Source organism: Sebastes umbrosus, chromosome 17 (genome assembly GCF_015220745.1).
Source record: "Sebastes umbrosus isolate fSebUmb1 chromosome 17, fSebUmb1.pri, whole genome shotgun sequence".
Lineage (NCBI taxonomy): Eukaryota > Metazoa > Chordata > Actinopteri > Perciformes > Sebastidae > Sebastes > Sebastes umbrosus.
In genome coordinates, this window is record NC_051285.1 from 12511578 (window position 1) to 12535533 (window position 23956).

The following is a 23956-nucleotide window of genomic DNA, read 5'->3' on the forward strand; positions in this document are numbered from 1 at the left end:
AGATAGCTCACCAGTTGCCTCTCTCTGGACCACGTTTGCATATCTCTGTTGATCTTTGTGTCATCTGACTGAACGTAACAGAACAAAACACAACAGCTGACGAGACTCTCTATTTCAGCAGAAACAACAGTGGATGTTTTTGGTGAATTACTGTAGCTGTGGTTTTAGTTTATTGCTGAATATTTTTTAAATGGGAGGGCAGGGTAGGCAGATCGGGGGTCTGGCTCTGGTTGTGCTAGGAGTTTTAGGAGTGTGTTTGGTATGTGGACTACCAGTGTGGAGAGAGACGTCTTTTGTGGGAGCAAATATTATGACGGCACAATCGGTAAGTCGATATATATGCACAGAGAAATATATTTCACATACTACTGGTTAAATCTGATCATCTACCATGTTGTATCAGTAACAACAAATATACCTTACAGACTGAAAATAAGGAGGTTAGACTCAGCAGAGCATAACTAATCAAGGTCAATGTCTAACCTTAACTATTATAGGTCAACGCCTAACCTTAACTATTCAAGGTCAATGCGTAACCTTAACTATTCAAGGTCAATGCCTAACCTCCGACGATGTTGGAAAGCTAGTATAATTTGAAAGTAGCATCGCCTCAGGAGCTCCGTCTAAACCCACCCCCTCACTCGGGGCTCCTTTGACGGCTCTTTTTCCGGTCCTTTTTCAGAGCTCATAAGTAATGGATCGCTGTCGGGGTGTAAAGACCATTTCAACCAATATAACAAATAGTGTATACCGGATAACACCGTCAACCCTTCCTTTAACTATTCGAGGTCAATGCCATACCTTAACTATTAGAAGTCAATGCCTAACATTAACCATCTTGCGAGAGTTTCACAACTTGGGGGTTACTTTCTTAACACGACCCACTGGCTCTAGAGAGAAACGTGCAAAACCAGCCGTCATCTGACTTCTGTTGCAGTGTTATTATGGTAAGGATGGCCTCTGAGCGAGCACGGTTTTGCACTCGACGGCTCACGTTACCGCAGTCTTGGAAAGGGAGGAGTGAGCAGAGGGGTACTCAGTTGGTTGCAATCAGCAACCGTACCGCTAGATGCCGCCAAATCCTACACATTGTACCTTTAAATTGAATTTTTAACTCTGCATCAACACAGAGCATGATTGAGCATATAAACTGCTTCCCACCACAAAAACAGGAATTCAGAGTTTATAGACCACCTCATCAAAACATAATTTCTTGTCGAGTTTTTCAAATCTTGCTGGCTGTTCCCTCTGTCTCTGTCTCTGTAGATATGGGACGGTCTGTGGTTACACTGTGTCCTTCAGGCCACAGGTCAGATGCAGTGCAAGAGACACACAACATCCACCACTATGACCTCTGACATCCAGGCTGGACGCGCCCTCACGTTGATCTCCATCATCGCCGGCCTCCTGGGCTTCATTGTCACCCTTCTCGGCGGAGGCGTAGCCAACTGTAGCGACGCTCCACCTGATCCCTTACAGCCTCCGACCACCTACTCCTCCAGAAAAAAGGTGCTGACGTTTTATTCATATCGTTTAGACTGGGTGTTTTGAGATCCGCAAGGAAACACTGTCATGGGCTGTAATGTGGGCTGTTGATCCTGTATGTTAGTTAGTTTGTGGCAATTTGAAGAAACACAGATGTATTTAGGAATATGCACTATATAGGAATAATATCAAATCATATAATCAAAGTGTTTAAGATTTTGACACATTTCTGCAAGACAGTGCCTCAAAATCAAGAATGCAGGAGCCACCTCAAGGCTTTTCCCATTTCAGTTCAGATTGTGTTTCAGTGGTAAATATTACCAAACAAGTTTGTCATTCATTTCAAGTTTGAGCCAATCACGGCCGCAGCTTGTTAGCGAGAAAGAATCCCAGCTGCCAATCATGACGTCTCAACCCTTTTTATAGCACTTTGACTTTTTAGTTTGGCTCATATCCCATCCGTTAACATGAAGGGGGCGGGATTTATGACCTATACTGCAGCCAGCCACCAGGGGGCAAACCAGATGTTTTGGCTTCACTTTTGGGGAGCTGTCATGTCGTCCATCTTTATGTACAGTCTATGGTCCACACACACCTTGCTTGTTTTCATCTCGCGCCCTCTGCCCGCTCGCATAAAAGGCCTCTCATCTCAAAGTCCCGGGCTGAATTTCAGTCCCAGTTCGTCCCTGATGTCCTCTGTTTTTCCAGGCGTGTCTGCTGGGTGGAGCTCTGTGTGTCCTAGCTGGCATCCTTTGCCTGGTTTCAGTCAGCTGGTCTGCAGCAGCAACTATCTACATCTACAATGACCCCTTGCTGACAGCGGCCCTGAAGAGAGAGGTGGGCTCCTCCATCTACGTCGGCTGGGCCTCCTCTGTGCTGCTCCTGCTCGGCGGTGCTCTGATCTGCTTCGTCTGTGGGGAGCAGGAGAGAACCCCACCTCCCCACTATTCCTACATCAGCACCAACTCTCAATACAGCGACGCTGCATCCCGCATGGCCACTCTGAGGTCTGATGACAGGAGAACAAACAGCTTGAGGATGTCTGACCGTCAGACGCCAAGCAGCATGGTAGTGCACGTGGCCCAAGTGCATGAGCACAACTCCCTGAATAAAGCTCAGAGCGGGCTCTATAATCAGCCTCAGTCGACACAACCAGCATCCGAGCAGTTTGGCCGTAATCCCTCAAACAGATCAGGGACACCAGACAAGGGGATGGGCTTATTCATGGGAATGAATCCAAATCTGGTGCGTGACGTTCCCAGCAGAGCCACAACAGTGCCCAGTGAATATTATTAGAATACCGCCTAAATCTGGATGGGGGATCTGCATGGATCATCGCTCTGAGAATGACTGAACACTATAATCACTTAACAGTGGTTACTGATCGTTTCTTTTCACGTTATTTAATGCTGATCATTGTTATCATTAATCGGGATATCTGGGTTTGTAAGCAGCGAACTGCTGGTGGACCAGTCATCACAAACTCATGCTGCTCAAACCGACGACATTTTATTTCTAATTCTAGTTTCCAAATATGTCCAATATATTTGATATATAATTGTGGTGCAGCCATAAAATAAATAAAGTCTAAAAGTGGAACTTTATAAACATAAACTTCAATGAAGAACTAGAACAAGATGATACACAACATACATATTACTAGTGTGAAATAAGATTATTTCAACAACTATTAAAGCTACTTATGAGGAAATAAAAGGAGGAAATATGTGTGTTAAGGGCTTAATTGTATGAGTTGCACTGCTCTTTAAACACACATTTTATAAAACAGAGTCAATAGGTTTCACACCTCCTTTTATTTTTATCAAGAGAAGGAACATGTACACATTTTTGTAGAATATTATCTTTTCCTTTTCTTCCTCCAGAGATAATGTTGTGATGACGAAATGCAGATTTAATTTTTTTTTCATTTATTGCATGATTTACTGAAATACGCTATGTAAAAAGATTAGGGCAAATATGATATCATATCATGTGGAATCCAAAGGAAAAACAGGATTTTGATCAGATGAAGATAAAAGTGCAAATTTGTATTTTTAGAATTAAAATCACGGCCATATAAGAGAGAAAATTAGCAATCATAATCACTTTTTCAGTTCAGATTCACTGAACTGGCTCATCTTTATGTGCTGGACTGACTTAAAGGACCAGTGTGTAACAATTAGGGGGATCTATTAGCAGAAATTGGAATATAATATTTATGACTATGTTTTCATTAGTGTATAATCACCTGAAAATAAAAATCGCTGCTCTTCATATCTACATAGGGAGCGGGGCCTCTTCACGGAGTCCACCATGTTGTTCCGCCATGTTTCTACAGTAGCCCAGAACGGATAAACCAAACACTGGCTCTAGAGAGAGCCTTTCACGTTTTTACGTTACCTGAAGGCCACCGTAGCTCTCCGACATGCTTGTGAAACTGCGGTAATGTGAGTTGTGGTACCACCAGCGGCCATCTGATTTCAGTTTCTCCTAAAGTAGTGTTATTATGGTAAGGATGGCTTCTGAGCGAGGTGAACGGCGTTACCGCGTTTTTACACTCGGTGGCTCGCGTTACCGCAGTGTTGGAAAGGGAGGAGTGAACGGAGGGGTATTCAGTTGGTTGCAACCTGCAACCACACCACTAGATGCCACAAAATCCTACACACTGTATCTTTAATCCTTACTTTGTATTGTATTTTTTGTTCGAAAAACTCCACTTTAATACAATGAATGACCTGAATGAAGGTCAGCTACAGCTTTCCTAAGTGCCACAACGTTAGCAAAGTGTCAGATTTGTGCTCAAGGACAACTTTTGCAGCACAGTTCAGCAGATATCTGCTGCGTCACTCTGCAACACAGTGAATACTGACCACGTCCACAGGCGGTGCTCTGTAACTGACCTCGCTCTGCTGTAGGAGAAGAACAGGAGGGGATTGCCCTCCAGGGATGTTGTCATGTGAGCATTCAAACACATACATGTCATCACACTTCTCTAGTATCGATAGTCATAGGAAGTCTGGGAACCATTTTAAAGCTATTGATCATTGCCAAATGGAAGCACTGACATTCACGGTGAATGACTCACATAATTCAGTGATACTAGGGCTGTGAATCTGGAGATACGATATGTATCATGAAACTGAGGTAATGATTCAATATATTGCGTCATATTTTGATGCTGTATGCGTGGCGATATATTAACGATTTTTTTTAAATCTAATTTTAGGAAAACTGTCAAAGTATAAAGACTATTGACTATAGCCATACTATAAAGGCTATTATGAGGACTAACATCATTACACATGAATACAATTGGACTCATTGAATCCACAAGAGTCTCAGCTTTACAGTCATACCCAAGTCTGTCCAGTCCAGGACTGTTTAGGGACCCCAGTATGCAGAAATATTTAAATACATAATTTTTAGAATAGGCGAAAATAAGACATTTATACTACATTAAAAAAACTGCATGTTTTTTGCCCCAAACTGCATGTGATTATCATAAAGTGGGCATATCTGTAAAGGGGAGACTTGTGGGTACCCATAGAACCCATTTTCATTCACATATTTTGAGGTCAGAGGTCAAGGGACCCCTTTGATAATGCCATGCCAGCTTTTCCTCGCCAAAATTTTGCGTAACTTTGGAGCATTATTTAGCCTCCTTCCCAACAAGCTAGTATCCTCACTCTAACGTCTTTACTTGGGGATTTAATGTGTGTTTTTGTAGTTAAAGGTTACATGAATAGTTGTACAAAGAGACATGGGTAATAAATCACAACTGGATGGTCTCACAGGTGTGAAAAACAGTTTAATTTAACTTTAAATTAATCAAAACAAAGCAGAAACTGGCGTTAAAGCTGAGGTTATCACAGTGACATTTTGTGAGTGAGTGCTGATCACTTGGTAAGTTCCTCTATGCAGAATTCCTTTCCTCCAAGCAAACACTGTACTATCTTCATTACTGATTTGTCCTTTTAAATGTACAGAACAATCATGCGTGTGTGTTGATGGGGAATACAGTGTGTCTGTGGTCGGTATTTCAGTGGTTTTGACAACACAGGGGCTTCTGTGTGCATCTCTGTAAAGAAGCAATGTGGTCAGGTGAGATTTCTCCACAAACCAGTTTCAGCTGAGAGGCAACGGCGGCAAACTCCTCCTCTGATTTATCCCTTAACAACAAAACTTGCAAGTGAGGCAGCCACTGTCAGCTTCTTCTCTAAGTGGGCAATAAAAACCTCTACCTGCTTCTTAGTCTGTCTCATAGGTAAATCAGCTCTCTGTAGCTCACGGTGTTGCTTCTTTGAAGACACCGACGGGGCTTCAGCATGGTGTCTGGTGGAAGACAGTGTCTGGGTTTGGTCCTGGCCATCATCGGCTTTCTGGGGAGCATCATCATCTGCGCTCTCCCCCCCTGGAGAGTCACAGCCTTCATCGGTGCCAACATCGTCACCTCTCAGGTGATCTGGGAGGGTTTGTGGATGAACTGTGTGACCCAGAGTACGGGCCAGATGCAGTGCAAAGAGGCAAAAGTGCAAAGTGGCAATCGCCTCTGGAATCATCTTCATCATCGCGGGACTCTTTGTGCTTATCCCCGTCTGCTGGACCGCCAACACCATCATTCGTGATTTCTACAACCCTGTCATGACCGACGCTCAGAGGAGGGAGCTGGGGGCCTCGCTCTACATTGGCTGGGGCGCCGCGGGGCTGCTGTTCCTGGGTGGGGCCCTCCTGTGCAGCTCCTGTCCCCCCAAAGACGAGAACGACTACAATGTGAAGTACTCCAAGGCTGTCTCTACGCACAGCAGCAAGGCCTACGTTTAGATCTTCAGCGGGAAGCAGAACTGGGACTGTCTGTTTGAAAGTTTCACCCTCTGTTTGTCCCATGAAGATGAGTCCACCATTTACAACAATCATGTCCATAATGTGGTTGAAATAGATAGGAACGTTTGCAGTATGAGTGTAACTTAAGCATGTGTTGTTTGTCTTTTTGATGCAAGTTTTAGTCTCCATATGAGTTGTAAAATGTGCAGTTTTATACAATGTTTTTGTATTTTACACCATTACTCGTTTACACAGTTTTCCTTATATGTTGTTTGCACATAGTGTTTTGTATCCAAGCCTGATACTTTCTACTCTTCCTCGATCAAGCTGCGACTGATTCACAGAATTTTCTTCCGATTTTTAAGTCATTTGTAAGACAAATATTCGTCAGCATGTGAGACGTTTCCATCTCGTCACTGCGTTGTTGTTTTTTTTCCAAAGGGAAGAACAGTTACAGTGATGACATGCAACAAAAAACTCACTGAAAAGTGTATCAGGTTTTTCAAGTGTAAACAAAAGAATCCTTACAAACAGGTTGTGTGACAATGTGAGCTTCCTGCCAAAGAAGCGTTGCTAAATAAACAAAGAGACTGAGTGATAACTGTGTGTATGTTTTCAGTTTGAATGTGTGTATGTAGTAGGGCTGTCAAAGGAAACGCAAATTTGTTTTAACGAAACACATTTCAACGACATTTCTGTAATGCATTAACACAATGGATCTTCCGGAGGTTGTACTGGGCTCATTATTGAAGCTAGAGTGAAGATAAGGAATCCATTGGTAACTATGTCAAACTAGCTTTCGCAAAGGAGGCTAAATAACGCTCCAAATTTTTGCGAGGAAAAATTACCATGGCCATTTTCACAGGGGTCCCTTGACCTCTGACCTCAAGATATGTGAATGAAAATGGGTTCTATGGGTACCCACGAGTCTCCCCTTTATAGACATGTCCACTTTATGATAATCACATGCAGTTTGGGGCAAGTCATAGTCAAGTCAGCACACTGACACACTGACAGCTGTTGTTGCCTGTTGGGCTGCAGTTTGCCATGTCATGATTTGAGGATATTTTTTATGCTAAATGCACCTGTGAGGGTTTCTGGACAATATTTGTCATTGTTTTGTGTTGATGATTGATTTCCAATGATAAAAATATACATATATTTGCATAAAGTAAGTATATTTGTCCACTACCATGTGGATAAGAATATTAAATACTTGACAAATCTCCCTTTAAGGTACATGTTGAACAAATGTGCGATTAATTTGCAATTAATCGTGATTCAATATTTTAATCGATTGACAGCTCTAGTATGTAGTATTCCCTCTTTAAACCTTAAACTAAGTACAAGAGAAAGATATTTCTTGTGTCCTTTAAACATGAGTATAGAATTGTGGGAAAACGAAAATTTAGTTTGTCAAAATGTTGTGGTGGGAAAAATGAATAAAAGTACCCTTCTGAATTTTACAAAGGACGGCAAGATTAAAGATTATTTTGAGCCTGATTAAAAGGTTAAGTAGTATGTGCGTGTGTGTGTGTGTGCACGTGTGTGTGTTTGCGTATGGGGAGGGGTTTTTGCATGTTTCAAACAGGTTTTTCTGCGCAGTAGCCGCTGCTAGAATGAAACTGGTTTCGTCCCAGGAGATTGTGTTTCACATTGTTCTCCTCTTGTTACACAAATACATCCTGCATGCACGCACACTGAGCTTTCACAAGTATTAACTTTTGAATCAAATCTTATTTCTGCAGCAAGATAGTGTGTGACAGAACAAAGACGACGATGCGGCGCCTCACGAGTGTGTATCTTATAGACATGTTGAACGCCCAGAGGCCATATCATTCTCTGCTTCGTCCAAAGCTCATCGTTTCCAAAATAATCTCGTCAGACACAGATAATAGGGGAGGGAATAGGTGATGTCACGGTTTCACAGCTACCTCTCTCTCTCTGTTCTTCTGTCAACCTCCTCCCCCTTTTGTTTCCCTATAGAGTAGGTGTGGTGCATCTACACCTGACCAGTAGCACACAGGCAGCCGCTCAGGTGACAGAAAAGAAAGAGCACTCTTAGGTAGAGAAATAAAGAGAGAGGGGGGGAGGAGAGGACAGCATTTAGGGATACGAAGGAGGAGGGACAGTGGAAAAGTAGGCTGTAAACAAATGAAGTGACACACCTGAAGTCAAGCTACTGCAGGCTGGACGGACAACTGAAATAGTCAGACGGGGCTCTGCGTTCCTGGGACAGATACAACATTGCAACTGTGGCAAGTCAAAAAAAATAGCTGAAGAAACGCACAAAAATGGAGGCGTATGAAAACGGCATCATCACACGTTGAGAAAGACAAAGAAAAGCTCACACGAGAGGAGAAGAGTCATCACGAGTGAAAGCAAAAGAAGCTCCACAGAAACCACCAGAGCACTTCACACAAAGGTCTGTGAGCATTTCTTGAGCCCCTTCAGAGATCTGCCCTCCACCTCTACTGTACGTCATGGCCTCTATGGGAATGCAGATGCTGGCCAGCGCCCTGTGCCTCCTGGGCTGGGCAGGGGTCATCATCAGCTGCATAATGCCCATGTGGCGGGTCACGGCCTTCGTTGGAAGCACCATCGTCACCTCCCAGACCATCTGGGAGGGCATCTGGATGACCTGTGTGGTCCAGAGCACAGGGCAGATCCAGTGCAAACCTTACGAGTCTCTCCTCGCTCTCAGCGCTGACCTGCAGGCCGCCAGGGCTCTCATCGTCCTCGCCATCCTTACCGGCAGCGCGGGCCTCATTCTGGCCTTCGTTGGAGGGAAGTGCACTCGCTTTTTGGATGGAGATGAAGCAGTTAAAGGCAAGGTGGCCGTAGCAGCGGGGGCAGTTTTGATTGTCACAGGGCTGCTGTGTTTGATTCCCACATCGTGGGCGGCCGGGTCCGTGGTGAAGAAGTTCTACAGCGCCTCCATAGACGCTCAGCGGAGGGAGATCGGAGCCAGCCTCTACATCGGCTGGGGAGCGTCCATCCTGCTCATTCTGGGAGGGGGTTTGTTCATCAGCTCAGCGTGCCCCCTCAAAGACCACGACGCAGACAAGAGCCCTTCTGTCCGCTACCTGATGGTCCGCTCCTCCAACGGGGCGAGTTCTCAACGCAGCAGAAGAGCGACACCTCAGCCTGTCGGAGCGGCGTTTCCCAGGTCTCAAAGCTACGACAGAGCGTCAACGAAGCCTCCGCTGTCCACAAGACCTCCCTGGGAGGACGGGCCTGTGCAGGGCTCGAGGCTGGGGTCAGAACAATCATGGGTGCCATCAACAAAGTCTCAGATGAAAAGGCCGGAGTCGACAAAGTCTGAATACAGTGAGGCGCCGTCGACAAAGTCTCAGCTGAAACGAGCAGAAATGGAGGAGAGGTTATCAGTCGAGAGTGAAAATGAGGACGTGTCCTCAAATCCAGCGAAAACATACCTATAATATGGACACACACAAATGCATGTAACATTTAACATACCAATTAGTAGTTTACTTATTTTGTGACGGTTTACCGATGAAAAGTAGCTCATTGTATATAAGTATAGTTATCTTTTTACTCCACCATGTTGCTTTGATAAAAGGACAGAAGGGAAAAGGCCTGGACTACATTCATCAATATGGAGCATAGCAGCTTTAATATGTTATGTGCACTAAAACTGAACTTAAATACTTTAACAAACTGAATCCTGGTGCAAATGAAGTATGCTATTGTTGTTTTGTTTTTTATTTTTTAAAGAACATTGTTGGCATTAAGTTTGACACGTTAATGTGGAGCATTACACCGGTATTAACCTTCTTTCTTCACTATTTAAATGCACTGAATGATGGTGAATTCGTTCGCATTACGAATCTTACCTTAGACTTTTTGGCTTGTTTGTTTCTGCTGGACGTACAGCAACCTGAACGCAACATAAGGAATGAAGCAGAAGCGTATTTTAGCCTACTTTAAATTGATACTAATGCATTTTTTTAAGCCAAGTATGTGCTCATTTGATGAGCTCTACGGCCATGAAAGACTCCCACTTGTTACAAATAAATAGTTACACTTTTTAGATTTAGCTTTTTGTCACAACTGTGAAATGTGATTTTATGTTTATTTTTATTTGCACATATATTATTGATAGATATTTGTATGTTTACTTTTCAATAAATGACTTTAACGTAATTTGATTGTCTTTTTCACTATAATCTAAATGTATTAAATGTCACACATGAGCTGAATAGAGCCTTTCCTTATGTAAGTATACAGCATCCCCCTGGACTCTCAGTCCTCTTCCTGGCTATTAAAATCTACAGGACAAACTGGTTTGACAGAGAGTGTGTTGACAGCGGAGGATTGCGGTTAGAGGAGGGATGCACAGTGTGTCTGAAGAGGATTCAAACTCAGTTTCAGTCAATCATGTTTATGGAACATGTGTTGTGTTTTTTTTGTTATTCAAATGTGCAGTAGCATCATTATGTAGTCATAATCTACTGCCAGTTATACACAAGTTTTACTTTAGAGAGAACTTTTATGGATACATCTACATACATAAGTAAGGAAGAAACTACAGAAATGAATAGGTAATATGTAAATAAAACTACACTGATGCGAGCCCAAACAATTTTAAATAAAGTTATATGGGTCTGAACAATGTAGAAAGCATGACTGACCCAGATGATGTTCATACTTGTCTCCTAGTATTGTGAAACACTGCTATCTGGTGGTCAGCGGTGCAAACAGACACATCAGACCCCGTCAGATCAAAATAACCATCCATCTATCCATCTAGCCCCATTATACCAGCAGATGTTTTCATGACCCAATGGGAATTTTTTTTCTTTACAAAGAAAGGTAAAACAAGGTTAAACAAATGAATACAATGTAAGCAAATTAAATTAAATTTGTTATTGAGTTCATTAACATTTACAGTCATAATTGTAGTTTACATGGTTGATTTTTCTATTTTACTTTGTGTACTGTTCCTTTAAACACCTGAAACAGCGAATCAGTGCAACTGTAGCGTCACTTGCTGGTGAGAGAGGAGTCACGAATGAATGAAAAAGAGAAGAGAAATAAGAGTAAAGAAGCAAGCTTTATGAGTTTTCTTTCCATTTTTGGAGGATTTTGTGTTCACCTTCTGTCCACGTTGCTGGACTCTGTTTCTTTTGTTTGAGAGTTGAACGAGGATTTGGCCAGGTTTTTTAGTTGAGAGGATCGTCACTTAACAAAAGGACTAATTACACAAGAAGTTGTGAAGATTTGGTTTATTGATCATACAAATTGATCAGTGGAATATTTTGGTTTCATGTCTTGATTCTGTGTTAAACTGTTTTTTTTATTTTCATTCACTGTGTGCCGAATTTGTGATACGAAGAGGTTGTGTTACAGTAATTTATTCACTTAATGGTTAAGTAAAGAGAAATAGAACTAAGCTCATGAAAAGGACTAACTGAGATAAAAATGAGAACTTAGTACTGAGTCAATTTAAAGAAAAACAAGAAACTGAATTACAACTTTAAGGCGCCTTAGTTGAAAAAATCTCCTGAACTTAAATAAGTTTAAATCAAACCAGAGTGAAATAGAATAGGGAGAAATACATGTTTTCTGAGATTTGGGGTTTTATTTTCAATGGTTTCCAGGGATTTAAATGCACAATTCCTGTGTGGTGTGTGAAATGTGTGATTTTGGTACCAATTAATGTGTATGTGTACTACTAACTTTTCTATATAAATAAGCTGGCAGTTGAAACTTACTTCTTGGTCTGTGGTCTGTTATTCTTGAGTGCTAGTTATAAACTGCTCCTCAGAACCTAGAACTGGTCCTAGCTATCTGTAAATACCTGCAGTGCTACACATATCTTGAGGTCAGAGGTCAAGGGACCTCTTTGAAAATGGCCATGCCAGTTTTTCCTCGTCAAAATTGAGTTTAAGTTTAGAGCGTTATTTAGCCTCCTTCACAACAAGCTAGTATGACATGGTTGGTACCAATGCATTCCTTAGGTTTTCTAGTTTAATATAATGCCATTATCTTCACTTACGTATCAAAACTGAGCCCGCATTATTATGTCGTTAACTTTGACAGCCCTGCTATTATTTACTTATCATTACTGTCTCTTCTCTCTTTTCTCTTCTTTGAGAGGACTCAAAAGGACACATGTAGATAATTTAGGTCAACTTTTTAAAACCATCATACTTCTTATCAGTACCCAACTTAATGTACAAAGTGATTGTTGTTTGAAATAAGTCAAGTTAACCCATTTTCTTCTGTCTATGATACATTGCATAAATGGTTACATTTACGTTACCAACATTTTGTCTTTCATTTACCAGCCAACATCCCAGCGTGGGTTAATGTGGCTCATGTAGTGTATCAATAAAACCTCACTCATGCTTTACAGCACAGTTTGATCCATATTTGAATCTAAACTGTTACAGTAGGTGAACATCAGCGCAGCTCATGTAAAGTTTCTAAATGAAGACCTACACTCAATGATAACAAACAGAACTCCAATGAGTCTTTGATTTATTTGAATGTTGTTTTCACGTGATAACACAAGAGGACAGTCAGATTCAGAGTCACATTATTTGATGCAGTAAATCGCAGTGTAAACGATAAAACGACATCCTTACAGTGGGAAGAGAAGGGAGCCACTGAAGGTGCTGTGGTTATCTGAATTATCAAAGAGAGAATAGCCTGATGGGAGAACCAGGTGAATCTCATCTCCTGCTAACAGCTCCAAGACAACAGAGTTAGTGAAATACTTATTATTCCCGTCATTCCACTCCAGATTATGCATGATCCTCTGGTTGTTCTTGTACACAAATACACCCATAAGACCTGTGGTGTCTTTAAACAGAGTGAACTGGAGATAGTAGACGCCTTTGACTGGTGCTGTGAAGAAACCTACAGAGTAAGAGGAGAAAATGAAAAACAGTAACAACTGATTTATGTAGATTTACATGACCACATGTGTTCATGTGACCTGCAGTATATTTACCTGTAGCTGGATTATAAGCATTGCCAATGTTGGTGAAGACCTTGCTGTATTTCAGTGTGATGTCTGTGTTGTATGGTCCAACATGTCCTGCATTAGTCAGAGCTGTATAAAAGGCCACCTTTGGTTTCTCTGTTAACACAAAAAAAATCAATGTATCATTAAACTTGACCTGGTGCCCGCATGCGTGCACGCAGGCACGCATGCGTTGTGAATATGAAGATGTAATGATCACCTGCGTTTTCTCTCTCCAGCTGGTCAATCCTGGACTTGCTGTCTGGAGTTAATACAGTGACAGTGAATTACAGAGCAGAACTGTTAACAGGCACAATCTTGACCCTCATCTAATCTGTTGACCCAATACTCATGTACTAGAGACTAAACCATATTTATCTCTCACTGTCCAACGAGTCCTCATGCCTAAATGACTAAATAGTCAATGTCGGTGCTGTTCAAAACAACCAATATTACTGTTACAAATGAGTCTTTTCTCATCTGACACCTGTGTTGTTAAGGTTTGGTTAAGTTTAGTTAACTAAAACTTTTTGGTTAATTTCCGGGGAAGTTTGTAGAAATTGAGGCCAGAGATCTGTTAGCCAAAACATGTCAGTCTGACAATGAAGTTGTTCTAATACTTTGAGTGTTGCTGGAGTTTTTCTCTTCTCCATGCACCTTGTTACTTGTTGTAAGTGGGTAAAAGTTGTGCCAGAGTTACTTTACTGTTCATTGTGTGTCAATGTTTGCATTTAACATTTAGGGATGTCCGTCTGTCGGTCGGTCCACCACTTTGGTCCAGACTGAAATATCTCAACAACTATCTGATGGATTAATATGAAATTATGTAAAGACATTCATGGTCTCCAGAGGATGAATCCTTACTGACCATGAGGTTGACATTTGTGGTTTTGTACAAAATTCTCAACAACTATTGGATAGATTGCCCTGAAATTTGTTACACACATTCATGTCCCCCTCAGGATGAATTTTTATCACTTAACTTTTCATCTAGTGCCATCATCAGGTCAAAATGTTGTCCAACACCTTGGTTTATGACCAAATACGGAAATAGTTCAACACTTTATAAGCTCTTTTTCCTTTTTAGAAAAGCAGAGACTAAAATTGAATTCACTGATGTCATATATGAAAACTTTAACATAGGTTCAAATAATAGCATTTATAAGTTACAGAAAATAATAGCAATAGAAAATAACAAACCATAAAACTTATTAAACCTTCATGTTTGTCAGTGAAATACCTGTATTCTCTTTTTCTAGGTCACTTGTTTTGCTCTCGGTGGCCGTCAGTCTAGTTTCTTGGACTGAAAAACAGAAGTTTGATTTTTGTTTGTGAATAATTAAAGGAATTTCTAAAACTGATTAAAATAACACAATGAGCTCTGTTGTGTTTTTTATTAAATGTAGATAAATTATCTTATCCATAAAATATAGATTTTGAAAAAAATAAATTTTCAGGATCTCACAATAAGTGCATCAGTGTACTGACACACATCATCACCTGCATTTTCTCTCTCCAGCTGGTCAATCCTGGACTTGCTAAGAAGAAGTTCACTCTCACTGCTGCTCAGTCTGGTCTGCAGGTCTGGAGTTAATACAGTGACAGAGAATTACAGAGCAGAACTGTTAACAGGCACAATCATGACCCTCATCTAATCTGTTGACCCAATACTCATGTACTAGAGACTAAATGTCCATGACAATATTAAACCTTAATTAACTCTCACTGGCCAACGATTCCTCATACCATAAGCTGCGTTCACACTAAACGCAAAGTGAATTTTTGCCTTGCTTTCCTCGTGCGAGTTTGACCATCGGTATCTTTTGTGTTCATTCACATCATTCGCGCTGGACGCATCGGAGAGGGGCTTACCTCCATGTAGATAACAACAACGTTTCATCAACCATGGCTGAAATAACCACTATGGCTGATTTGTATATGTTGTGGAAGTCCCAGATACGTCGGAACACCAAACGGCGTCGTGTCTGGGTTCATAACATCATCCGGTGGTGCTCGGTGAATTTCACCAAGCTGTATTTACTGTATCTAGCAAGCCACACACCGCTACAGCGGTATAGACCCAAAATAAACAGATCAAAATGATGCCGAAATTACTACATAACGATGCAGCAGGTCAGCTGGCCCACTGTTGTGATCCGTCAACCGAACCAGACTCTTCGGACTCTGCTCCAGCTCCGCTCTACCTAGCTTTGTTTGAGGGGGGGCAAAATTAGCCGCTATGCAAAATGTGTTACTTGGTGAGATCACCACGTTACGGTAGAAAAGGCGGGGCTTCAATCAAGGCATTTCAGGCAGTTCAGGAGCAGTGTTTCTGTGGAGGAGAGTAGGTCCCTTTGGTGTGGACCTTGGGCTTTGTAACTTTGCAGACCTTTTACACGCACAAGAAAACTATATATAACACACTGAAGGAAAGGGAAAAAGCACAAAAGCATAATAGGTCATCTTTAACAAATTAAAATAATAACATAAAAATAACAAACCATGATACTTATTAAACCATCAGGTTTGTCAGTGAAATACCTGCATTCTCTTTTTCTAGGTCACTTGTTTTGCTCTCGATGGCCGTCAGTCTAGTGTCTTGGACTGAAAAACAGAAGAAGTTAGTTAGAATCTTTGTTTGTGAATGGTTAAATTAAATTTCTAAAACTGTTTAAATAACACAATAAACTCTTTTATTTTTCATTAAATATAGGTAGATAATCCTATCCATAGCACATAGGTATTTAAACATTCATTCTGGAGCTCACATTTAGTGCATCAGTGCACTGACACACTTCAGACTGTTAAAGGACAACATTACGGAACAAATACGGAAATATTTACAACACTTTTTAAGCTCTTTTTCCTTTTTAGAGAAGCAGAAACTAAAATTTAATTCAATGATGTGATATACGAAAACTTTAACATAGGTTCAAATAATAGCATTTATAAGTTATAGAAAATCATAGCAATAGAAAATAGCAACCCATAAAACTTATTAAACTTTCATGTTTGTCAGTGAAATATCTGCATTCTTTTTTTCTAGGTCACTTGTTTTGCTCTCGGTGGCCGTCAGTCTAGTTTCTTGGACTGAAAAACAGAAGAAGTTTGATTTTTTTGTGAATGGTTAATTTCTAAAACAGATTAAATAACAAAATGAGCTCTGTTGTATTTTTTAATGTAGAAAAATTATCTTTTCATAACATACTGTTTATTAAAGATTTATTCAGGAGCTCACAATAAGTGCATCAGTGCACTGACACACATCATCACCTGCATTTTCTCTCTCCAGCTGGTCAATCCTGGACTTGCTAAAAAGAAGTTCACTCTCACTGCTGCTCAGTCTGGTCTGCAGGTCTGGAGTTAATACAGTGACAGAGAATTACAGAACAAACTCTTAACAGGCACAACAAATCATATACTGTATCTTGACCTTCATCTGTTTAACCAAAACTCAAAAATGTACTAGAAACTACTGTAAATGTCCATGACAAGATCACACACTTTAGTCTAACTGTTAAAGGACAACATTATCAACACTCAACAGGAAAATAAGCCAGTCTGTACCTGAATTGTCTCTCTGCAGCATCTCCACGTACATCTCGAGCTTCACCACCATTTCTCTCAGCGCCCTCACCTCCGCCCAGATGTCAGAGGTGGTTTGCTTTGTGGCTGACCCACACAGACTGAGCAGCAACAGCAGCAAACCAACAACAACCCTCATTGTCCAGTTACACATCTTCACAAACAGTGAATGAGTGGTAAACAGTGGTAAAGTTGGCCCGTCTTATATAGTCTCCAAACTCCAGCCGGCTGAACGAATGGGAAAAACAACAAGTGTTTTTGTTTGATAGTTTGATTCAAGGCCTCAGATGATTCAGTACGATCTCTGTGCTGGTGAGAAAATACGAGCTGCTACTGGCTGGTGGAATGCTTTTATCATGATACCCTCGCATGCAGCCACTGCTGTGCATACACCGAGTTTATTAATACACACTCAGACAAACACTCAGAGAAACACACTCAATCCTAATGCTGAGGCCTTGAGGCCTGAGGGTTATCTGATTAAATTCAGAGAAGGGAGCAAAACTTTTTTCTTCTCTCTGTCTCACTACTTATCTCATTCTCTCTGATATATTATAAATTAATATAAAAACTGTCCTCTGTTAGAACATTATGATAGTCTGTTACATCTCATAATTGTTTATACTATTATACATTATTTGTTAAATCATTGAAGCCCACAGAAAGTTAAAGGGTAACTTTGGTATTTTTCAACCTGGACCCTATTTTGCCATGTTTTTGTGTCTAAGTGACTAATGGTGACAACAGTTTTTTAATCTGGTCCAGTAATGAAGGAGAACGCTGTAGCTTCCAGCGGCTAAACGGGCTGCAATGTAATCACTTGGGGCACCCTGGCACCGTCAGTTTACGTCCACTAAAAGTGCTTGTTTTTGCCACTGACAGGCTCAGATTGTTATTATAAGTGTCTGACAACATTATGGAAAGGATCCTACAGAGAAATGCTACGTTTTCCTTCCTTTTGCTTCCCGTTTGTCATTTGAGTTGTTGTCGGAAGACAACGGTGGAAACGTGAGTGAGAGTCCCCCAAATGATTACGTTACAGCTTGTTTGGCGGCTGCAGTGATTTTGTCCCCATTAGTCACTTGTCATTACACTTTATACCCTGATGAAGACTGTTTGAGGCAAACACATTGGTTATCCATGCATTAATGAAGGATTTGTTTTACTTACAGAGTGCCTCAGATGCTTTTCAGGCTGCCAACCTACATCATGGACTTCCATTCAAAGTAAGCTGAACAGTCACTAATGTTTTTTATTGTTAAGTTAAATGATGAAATAGCTTGATTTGCAAAGACCTGTTAAACTCTGAAAGACAGTCGTGCTTTCCACTAAGTGTAAGCGTTCAGTCCTAAATGAGAGCAAGTCTTTTCAAAACATCCGAGTTGTCCTGAAATATTTAGTGGCAATTCACCTCTAGACTGCACTACAGCGACATGATCATTGTATATGGCGGAACCTCAGTGGTAAAGACTCTGACTCACATGACATTTTGTACAAATACTGCAAAAATCATGGTCAACATCAGCCAATCGGACATCAGATTGTCTGTAAATAACAAGTGTGGTCAGTGTTACTTTGGTATCCTTGAGAGATGAGGTACGTCTACATGAGGCTATCTATAGGGAGACCTGTTGATTCTTGTAGGACAGAATAGCTCATATTCCAGGAGTATAGTTATATAACAACATGGCCGCTGCTCTCAGGGTGGATACCTTAAACCTGCAGTAGGCAGAATATTTTTGGCATCATTGGGAAAAAACTCCATATTAACCTTTCAGCATATTGTAATCAAGTGTTCTGATAAAAAACTAGACTTCTGCACCTCCTCATGGCTCTGTTTTCAGGCTTTAAAAAATCTTGACGGGAGACTTTGGCCAATCACAGGTCATTTCAGAGAGAGCGTTCCTATTGGCTGTGCTCCGGCTGGTGGGCGGTGCTTGGTATTTCCTGAACTGATCTCATCATGGCTGCATGGTCACACACTTTCTCATTTTACAGTTTAACAGAACACTACAAGATGACTCTGAAAACATTTGAAGTGAGAAATACAGTAACAGAATATTGATTCATATTTGATCAGCGCTGCCTATTGACCGTTTGATCGGAGTTTGCGAGTGATTGACAGCTGCTCAGAGAAGGTAAGACTCCAGCTCGGCTCTGATTGGTTGTTTGTCTGTGAAATCTTGCAGATGCCATTAGGAGCACCGGAGGACACCAGATTACCTGTCTCATGCACTACTGTTAGGATATAGTCACCGTTTTATTAAATAACTTTGTTTAATCATATTTGCGTCAATTCTACCCACTGCTGCTTTAAGTATCAATGCTACCAATAATAATTCTTGTTTTTAGTGAATACTAGTGTCAATAGGATCAATACAAAAAATAACATGAAATCAATGAATCTGTTCACCTTCTGTCCACGTTGCTGGACTCTGTTTCTTTTGTTTGAGAGTTGAACGAGGTTTTGGCCAGGTTTTTTAGTTGAGAGGATCGTTTGGTGTTTACACACCCGAAGCTGGAGAATTAAGATGAAGAGCCACCTGAAGGAGAAATGGAGTTGGATGTGCGTCTGCTTCTGCAAGGTCAACCTCCACTTCAGAGATAAGGACACTGATTCATACTCCTGGATCGTGGTAGGACTAAACCTTCAGTGGAGTTCATTTGGACTTATAAAGGACTTAACAAAAGGACTGATTACACAAGAAGTTGCGAAGATTTGGTTTATTGATCATACAAATTGATCAGTGTAATATTTTGGTTTCATGTCTTGAGTCTGTGTTAAACTGTTTTTTTATTTTCATTTATTGTGTGCCGAATTTGTGATACAAAGAGGTTGTGTTACAGTAATTGATTCACTTAATGGTTAAGTAAAGAGAAATAGAACTAAGCTCATGAAAAGGGCTAACTGAGATAAAAATGAGAACTTAGTACTGAGTCAATTTAAAGAAAAACAAGAAACTAAATTACAACTTATTTGATGCAGTAAATATGCAGTGTAAACGATAAAACAACATCCTTACAGTGGGAAGAGAAGGGAGCCACTGAAGGTGTTGTGGTTATCTGCATTATCATAGACAGATTTGCCTGATGGGAGATCCAGGTGAATCTCATCTCCTGCTAACAGCTCCAAGACAACAGAGTTAGTGAAATACTCATGAGTCCCCTTATTCCACTCCACATTATACATGATCCTCTGGTTGTTCTTGTACACTAATACACCCATATGACCTGTGAGGTTACTCAACAGAGTGAACTGGAGATAGTAGACGCCTTTGACTGGTGCTGTGAAGAAACCTACAGAGTAAGAGGAGAAAATGAAAAACAGTAACAACTGATTTATGTAGATTTACATGACCACATGTGTTCATGTGACCTGCAGTATATTTACCTGTAGCTGGATTATAAGCATTGCCAATGTTGGTGAAGACCTTGCTGTATTTCAGTGTGATGTCTGTGTTGTATGGTCCAACATGTCCTGCATTAGTCAGAGCTGTATAAAAGGCCACCTTTGGTTTCTCTGTTAACACAAAAAAAATCAATGTATCATTAAACTTTACCTGGTGCCTCCGTGTCTGCATGCCTGCGTGCCTGCGTGCCTGCGTGCCTGCGTGCCTGCGTGCCTGCGTGCCTGCGTGCCTGCGTGTCTGCGTGCCTGCGTGCCTGCGTGCCTGCGTGTCTGCGTGCCTGCGTGCCTGCGTGCCTGCGTGTCTGCGTGCCTGCGTGCCTGCGTGCCTGCGTGCCTGCGTGTCTGCGTGCCTGCGTGTCTGCGTGCCTGCGTGCCTGCGTGCCTGCGTGCCTGCGTGCCTGCGTGTCTGCGTGCCTGCGTGCCTGCGTGCCTGCGTGTCTGCGTGCCTGCGTGCCTGCGTGCCTGCGTGCCTGCGTGTCTGCGTGTCTGCGTGCCTGCATGCGTTGTGAATATGAAGATATAATCATCACCTGCATTTTCTCTCTCCAGCTGGTAAATCCTGGACTTGATAAGGAGAAGTTCACTCTCACTGCTGCTCAGTCTGGTCTGCAGGTCTGGAGTTAATACAGTGACAGTGAATTACAGAGCAGAACTGTTAACAGGCACAATCTTGACCCTCATCTAATCTGTTGATCCAATACTCATGTACTAGAGACTAAACCATATTTATCTCTCACTGTCCAACGAGTCCTCATGCCTAAATGACAAAATAGTCAATGTCAGTGTTGTTCAAAACCACCAAAATTACTGTTACAAATGAGTCTTTTCCCATCCCAGTGGGTCCACCACTTTGGTGCAGGACAAGTTGGACCACACAACACAGACATCACACTGAAATACAGCAAGGTCTTCACCAACATTGGCAATGCTTATAATCCAGCTACAGGTAAATATACTGCAGGTCACATGAACACATGTGGTCATGTAAATCTACATAAATCAGTTGTTACTGTTTTTCATTTTCTCCTCTTACTCTGTAGGTTTCTTCACAGCACCAGTCAAAGGCGTCTACTATCTCCAGTTCACTCTGTTTGGTAACCTCACAGGTCATATGGGTGTATTAGTGTACAAGAACAACCAGAGGATCATGTATAATGTGGAGTGGAATAAGGGGACTCATGAGTATTTCACTAACTCTGTTGTCTTGGAGCTGTTAGCAGGAGATGAGATTCACCTGGATCTCCCATCAGGCAAATCTGTCTATGATAATGCAGATAACCACAACACCTTCAGTGGCTCCCTTCTCTTCCCACTGTAAGGATGTCGTTTTATCGTTTACACTGCGATTTACTGCATCAAATAATGTGATTCTCAATCTGACTGCTCTCAACAACTATCTGATGGATTAATATGAAATTATGTAAAGACATTCATGGTCTCCAGAGGATGAATCCTTACTGACCATGAGGTTGACATTTGTGGTTTTGTACAAAATTCTCAACAACTATTGGATAGATTGCCCTGAAATTTGGTACACACATTCATGTCCCCCTCAGGATGAATTTTTATCACTTAACTTTTCATCTAGCGCCATCATCAGGTCAAAATTGTGTCCAACACCTTGGTTTATGACCAAATACGGAAATATTTTAAACACTTTTTTAGGCTCTTTTTCCTTTTTAGAAAAGCAGAAACTAAAATTTGATTCAACGATGTGATATATGAAAACTTTAACATAGGTTCAAATAATAGCATTTATAAGTTACAGAAAATAATAGCAATAGAAAATAACAAACCATAAAACTTATTAAACCTTCATGTTTGTCCGTGAAATACCTGTATTCTCTTTTTCTAGGTCACTTGTTTTGCTCTCGGTGGCCGTCAGTCTAGTTTCTTGGACTGAAAAACAGAAGAAGTTTGATTTTTGTTTGTGAATCGTTAAAGGAATTTATAAAACTGCTTAAATAACACAATCAGCACTGTTGTGTTTTTAATTAAATATAGATTAATTATTTTATCCACAACATATAGATTTTTTAAAAAGATTTTTTTCAGGAGCTCACAATAAGTGCATCAGTGCACTGACACACATCATCACCTGCATTTTCTCTCTCCAGCTGGTCAATCCTGGACTTGCTAAGAAGAAGTTCACTCTCACTGCTGCTCAGTCTGGTCTGCAGGTCTGGAGTTAATACAGTGACAGAGAATTACAGAGCAGAACTGTTAACAGGCACAATCTTGACCCTCATCTAATCTGTTGACCCAATACTCATGTACTAGAAACTAAATGTCCATGACGAGATTAAACCATAATTAACTCTCACTGCCCAACGATTCCTCATACCATAAGCTGCCTTCCCACTAAAGAGTAGCTCCCTTTGGCGTGGACTTTGGGCTTTGTAACTTTGCAGACCTTTTACACGCACAAGAAAACTATATAACACACTGAAGGAAAGGGAAAAAGCACAAAAGCAATAGGTCCTCTTTAACACATTAAAATAATAGCATAAAAATAACAAACCATGACACTCATTAAACCATCAGGTTTATCAGTGAAATACCTGCATTCTCTTTTTCTAGGTCACTTGTTTTGCTCTCGATGGCCGTCAGTCTAGTTTCTTGGACTGAAAAACAGAAGAATTTAGTTAGATTTTTGTTTGTGAATGGTTAAATTAAATATCTAAAACTGTTTAAATAACACAATAAACTCTTGTATTTTTCATTAAATGTAGGTAGATAATACTATCCATAGCACATAGGTTTTTAAACATTCATTCTGGAGCTCACATTTAGTGCATCAGTGCACTGACACACTTCAGACTGTTAAAGGACAACATTATCAACACTCAACAGGAAAAGTAACCAGTCAGTACCTGAATTGTCTCTCTGCAGCATCTCCACGTACACCTTGGTGACGATCAGCTCAGTTTTCAGTTCATTCACCAGGCTCTCGCTATCCTTCACTATGGCCTCCATGTTCCTCAGCTCCACCTTGAGCTCCACCACCATGTCTCTCAGCGCCCTCACCTCGGCCCAGATGTCAGGGGTGGTTTGCTTTGTGGTCTGCTCGGTCGATTCCTCAACTGCATCTCTTGGAGCCGTCTCCTGAAACTCTCTGATCTCACCCACCTCGCCGAGGCCTCCACCATCCCCCTGAGCCCCTGACCCACACAGACTGAGCAGCAACAGCAGCAAACCAACAACAACCCTCATTGTCCAGTTACACGTCTTCACGAACAGTGAATGAGTGGTAAACAGTGGTAGAGTTGGCCCGTCTTATATAGTCTCCAAACTCCAGCCGGCTGAACGAATGGGAAAAACAACAAGTGTTTTTGTTTGATAGTTTGATTCAAGGCCTCAGATGATTCAGTACGATCTCTGTACTGGTGAGAAAATACAAGCTGCTACTGGCTGGTGGAACACTTTTATCATGATACCCTTGCATGCAGCCACTGCTGTGCATACACCGAGTTTATTAATACACACTCAGACAAACACTCAGAGAAACACACTCAATCCTAATGCTGAGGCCTTTTAGTGTGACTGAGGGTTATCTGATTAAATTCAGAGAAGGGAGCAAAACTTTTTTCTTCTCTCTGTCTCACTACTTATCTCATTCTCTCTGATATATTATAAATTAATATAAAAACTGTCCTCTGTTA

General features: G+C 41.2%; 3 protein-coding genes and 1 pseudogene across 8 annotated transcripts; 3 read left to right on the top strand and 1 right to left on the bottom strand.

Annotated features, from left to right (window-relative positions):
- The first annotated feature begins 134 nt into the window (after positions 1 to 134).
- LOC119475521 (claudin-4-like) lies at positions 135 to 3751 on the top strand. The gene is made up of 3 exons (XM_037748324.1): positions 135 to 325; positions 1267 to 1509; positions 2194 to 3751. Exons 1-3 carry the CDS (start codon positions 191 to 193, stop codon positions 2779 to 2781), a joined length of 966 nt encoding a protein of 321 aa, XP_037604252.1. The 5' UTR covers positions 135 to 190; the 3' UTR covers positions 2782 to 3751.
- A 1332-nt stretch (positions 3752 to 5083) lies between these two features.
- Positions 5084 to 6597, top strand: LOC119475529 (annotated as a pseudogene).
- Positions 6598 to 8310: 1713 nt separating this feature from the next.
- LOC119475522 (claudin-4-like) lies at positions 8311 to 10473 on the top strand. Its single transcript, XM_037748325.1, has one exon. It carries the CDS (start codon positions 8790 to 8792, stop codon positions 9747 to 9749), a length of 960 nt encoding a protein of 319 aa, XP_037604253.1. The 5' UTR covers positions 8311 to 8789; the 3' UTR covers positions 9750 to 10473.
- Positions 10474 to 12783: 2310 nt separating this feature from the next.
- LOC119475209 (cingulin-like) lies at positions 12784 to 23734 on the bottom strand. Of its 6 annotated transcripts, XM_037747686.1 has the most exons (10): positions 23168 to 23731; positions 22856 to 22918; positions 22393 to 22476; positions 22131 to 22193; positions 20825 to 20908; positions 16574 to 16657; positions 15842 to 15904; positions 14801 to 14884; positions 13289 to 13417; positions 12784 to 13194 (listed from the first exon to the last, which is right to left on the bottom strand). In XM_037747686.1, the coding sequence occupies exons 1-10, from the start codon at positions 23505 to 23507 to the stop codon at positions 12917 to 12919; spliced, it is 1272 nt and encodes a 423-aa protein (XP_037603614.1). In that variant the 5' UTR covers positions 23508 to 23731; the 3' UTR covers positions 12784 to 12916. The 6 variants fall into 6 exon arrangements, with proteins under 6 accessions (XP_037603614.1, XP_037603616.1, XP_037603615.1 ...); XM_037747688.1 differs by lacking the exon at positions 22856 to 22918 and having other exon boundaries at positions 23168 to 23734; XM_037747687.1 differs by lacking the exon at positions 15842 to 15904.
- Positions 23735 to 23956: the final 222 nt, after the last annotated feature.

Excerpts from the sequence above, each read along its gene's own strand:
- LOC119475521 (XM_037748324.1), top strand. The coding sequence starts at position 191 with ATGGGAGGGCAGGGTAGGCAGATCGGGGGTCTGGCTCTGGTTGTGCTA. Across the intron at positions 326-1,266 it reads ATATTATGACGGCACAATCG|ATATGGGACGGTCTGTGGTT; the intron begins GTAAGTCGATAT and ends CTGTCTCTGTAG. Across the intron at positions 1,510-2,193 it reads CCTACTCCTCCAGAAAAAAG|GCGTGTCTGCTGGGTGGAGC; the intron begins GTGCTGACGTTT and ends CTGTTTTTCCAG.
- LOC119475522 (XM_037748325.1), top strand. The coding sequence starts at position 8,790 with ATGGCCTCTATGGGAATGCAGATGCTGGCCAGCGCCCTGTGCCTCCTG.
- LOC119475209 (XM_037747686.1), bottom strand. The coding sequence starts at position 23,507 with ATGAGGGTTGTTGTTGGTTTGCTGCTGTTGCTGCTCAGTCTGTGTGGG. Across the intron at positions 20,909-22,130 it reads CCTAGAAAAAGAGAATACAG|ACCTGCAGACCAGACTGAGC; the intron begins GTATTTCACGGA and ends TATTAACTCCAG. Across the intron at positions 13,195-13,288 it reads TGCTTATAATCCAGCTACAG|GTTTCTTCACAGCACCAGTC; the intron begins GTAAATATACTG and ends CTTACTCTGTAG.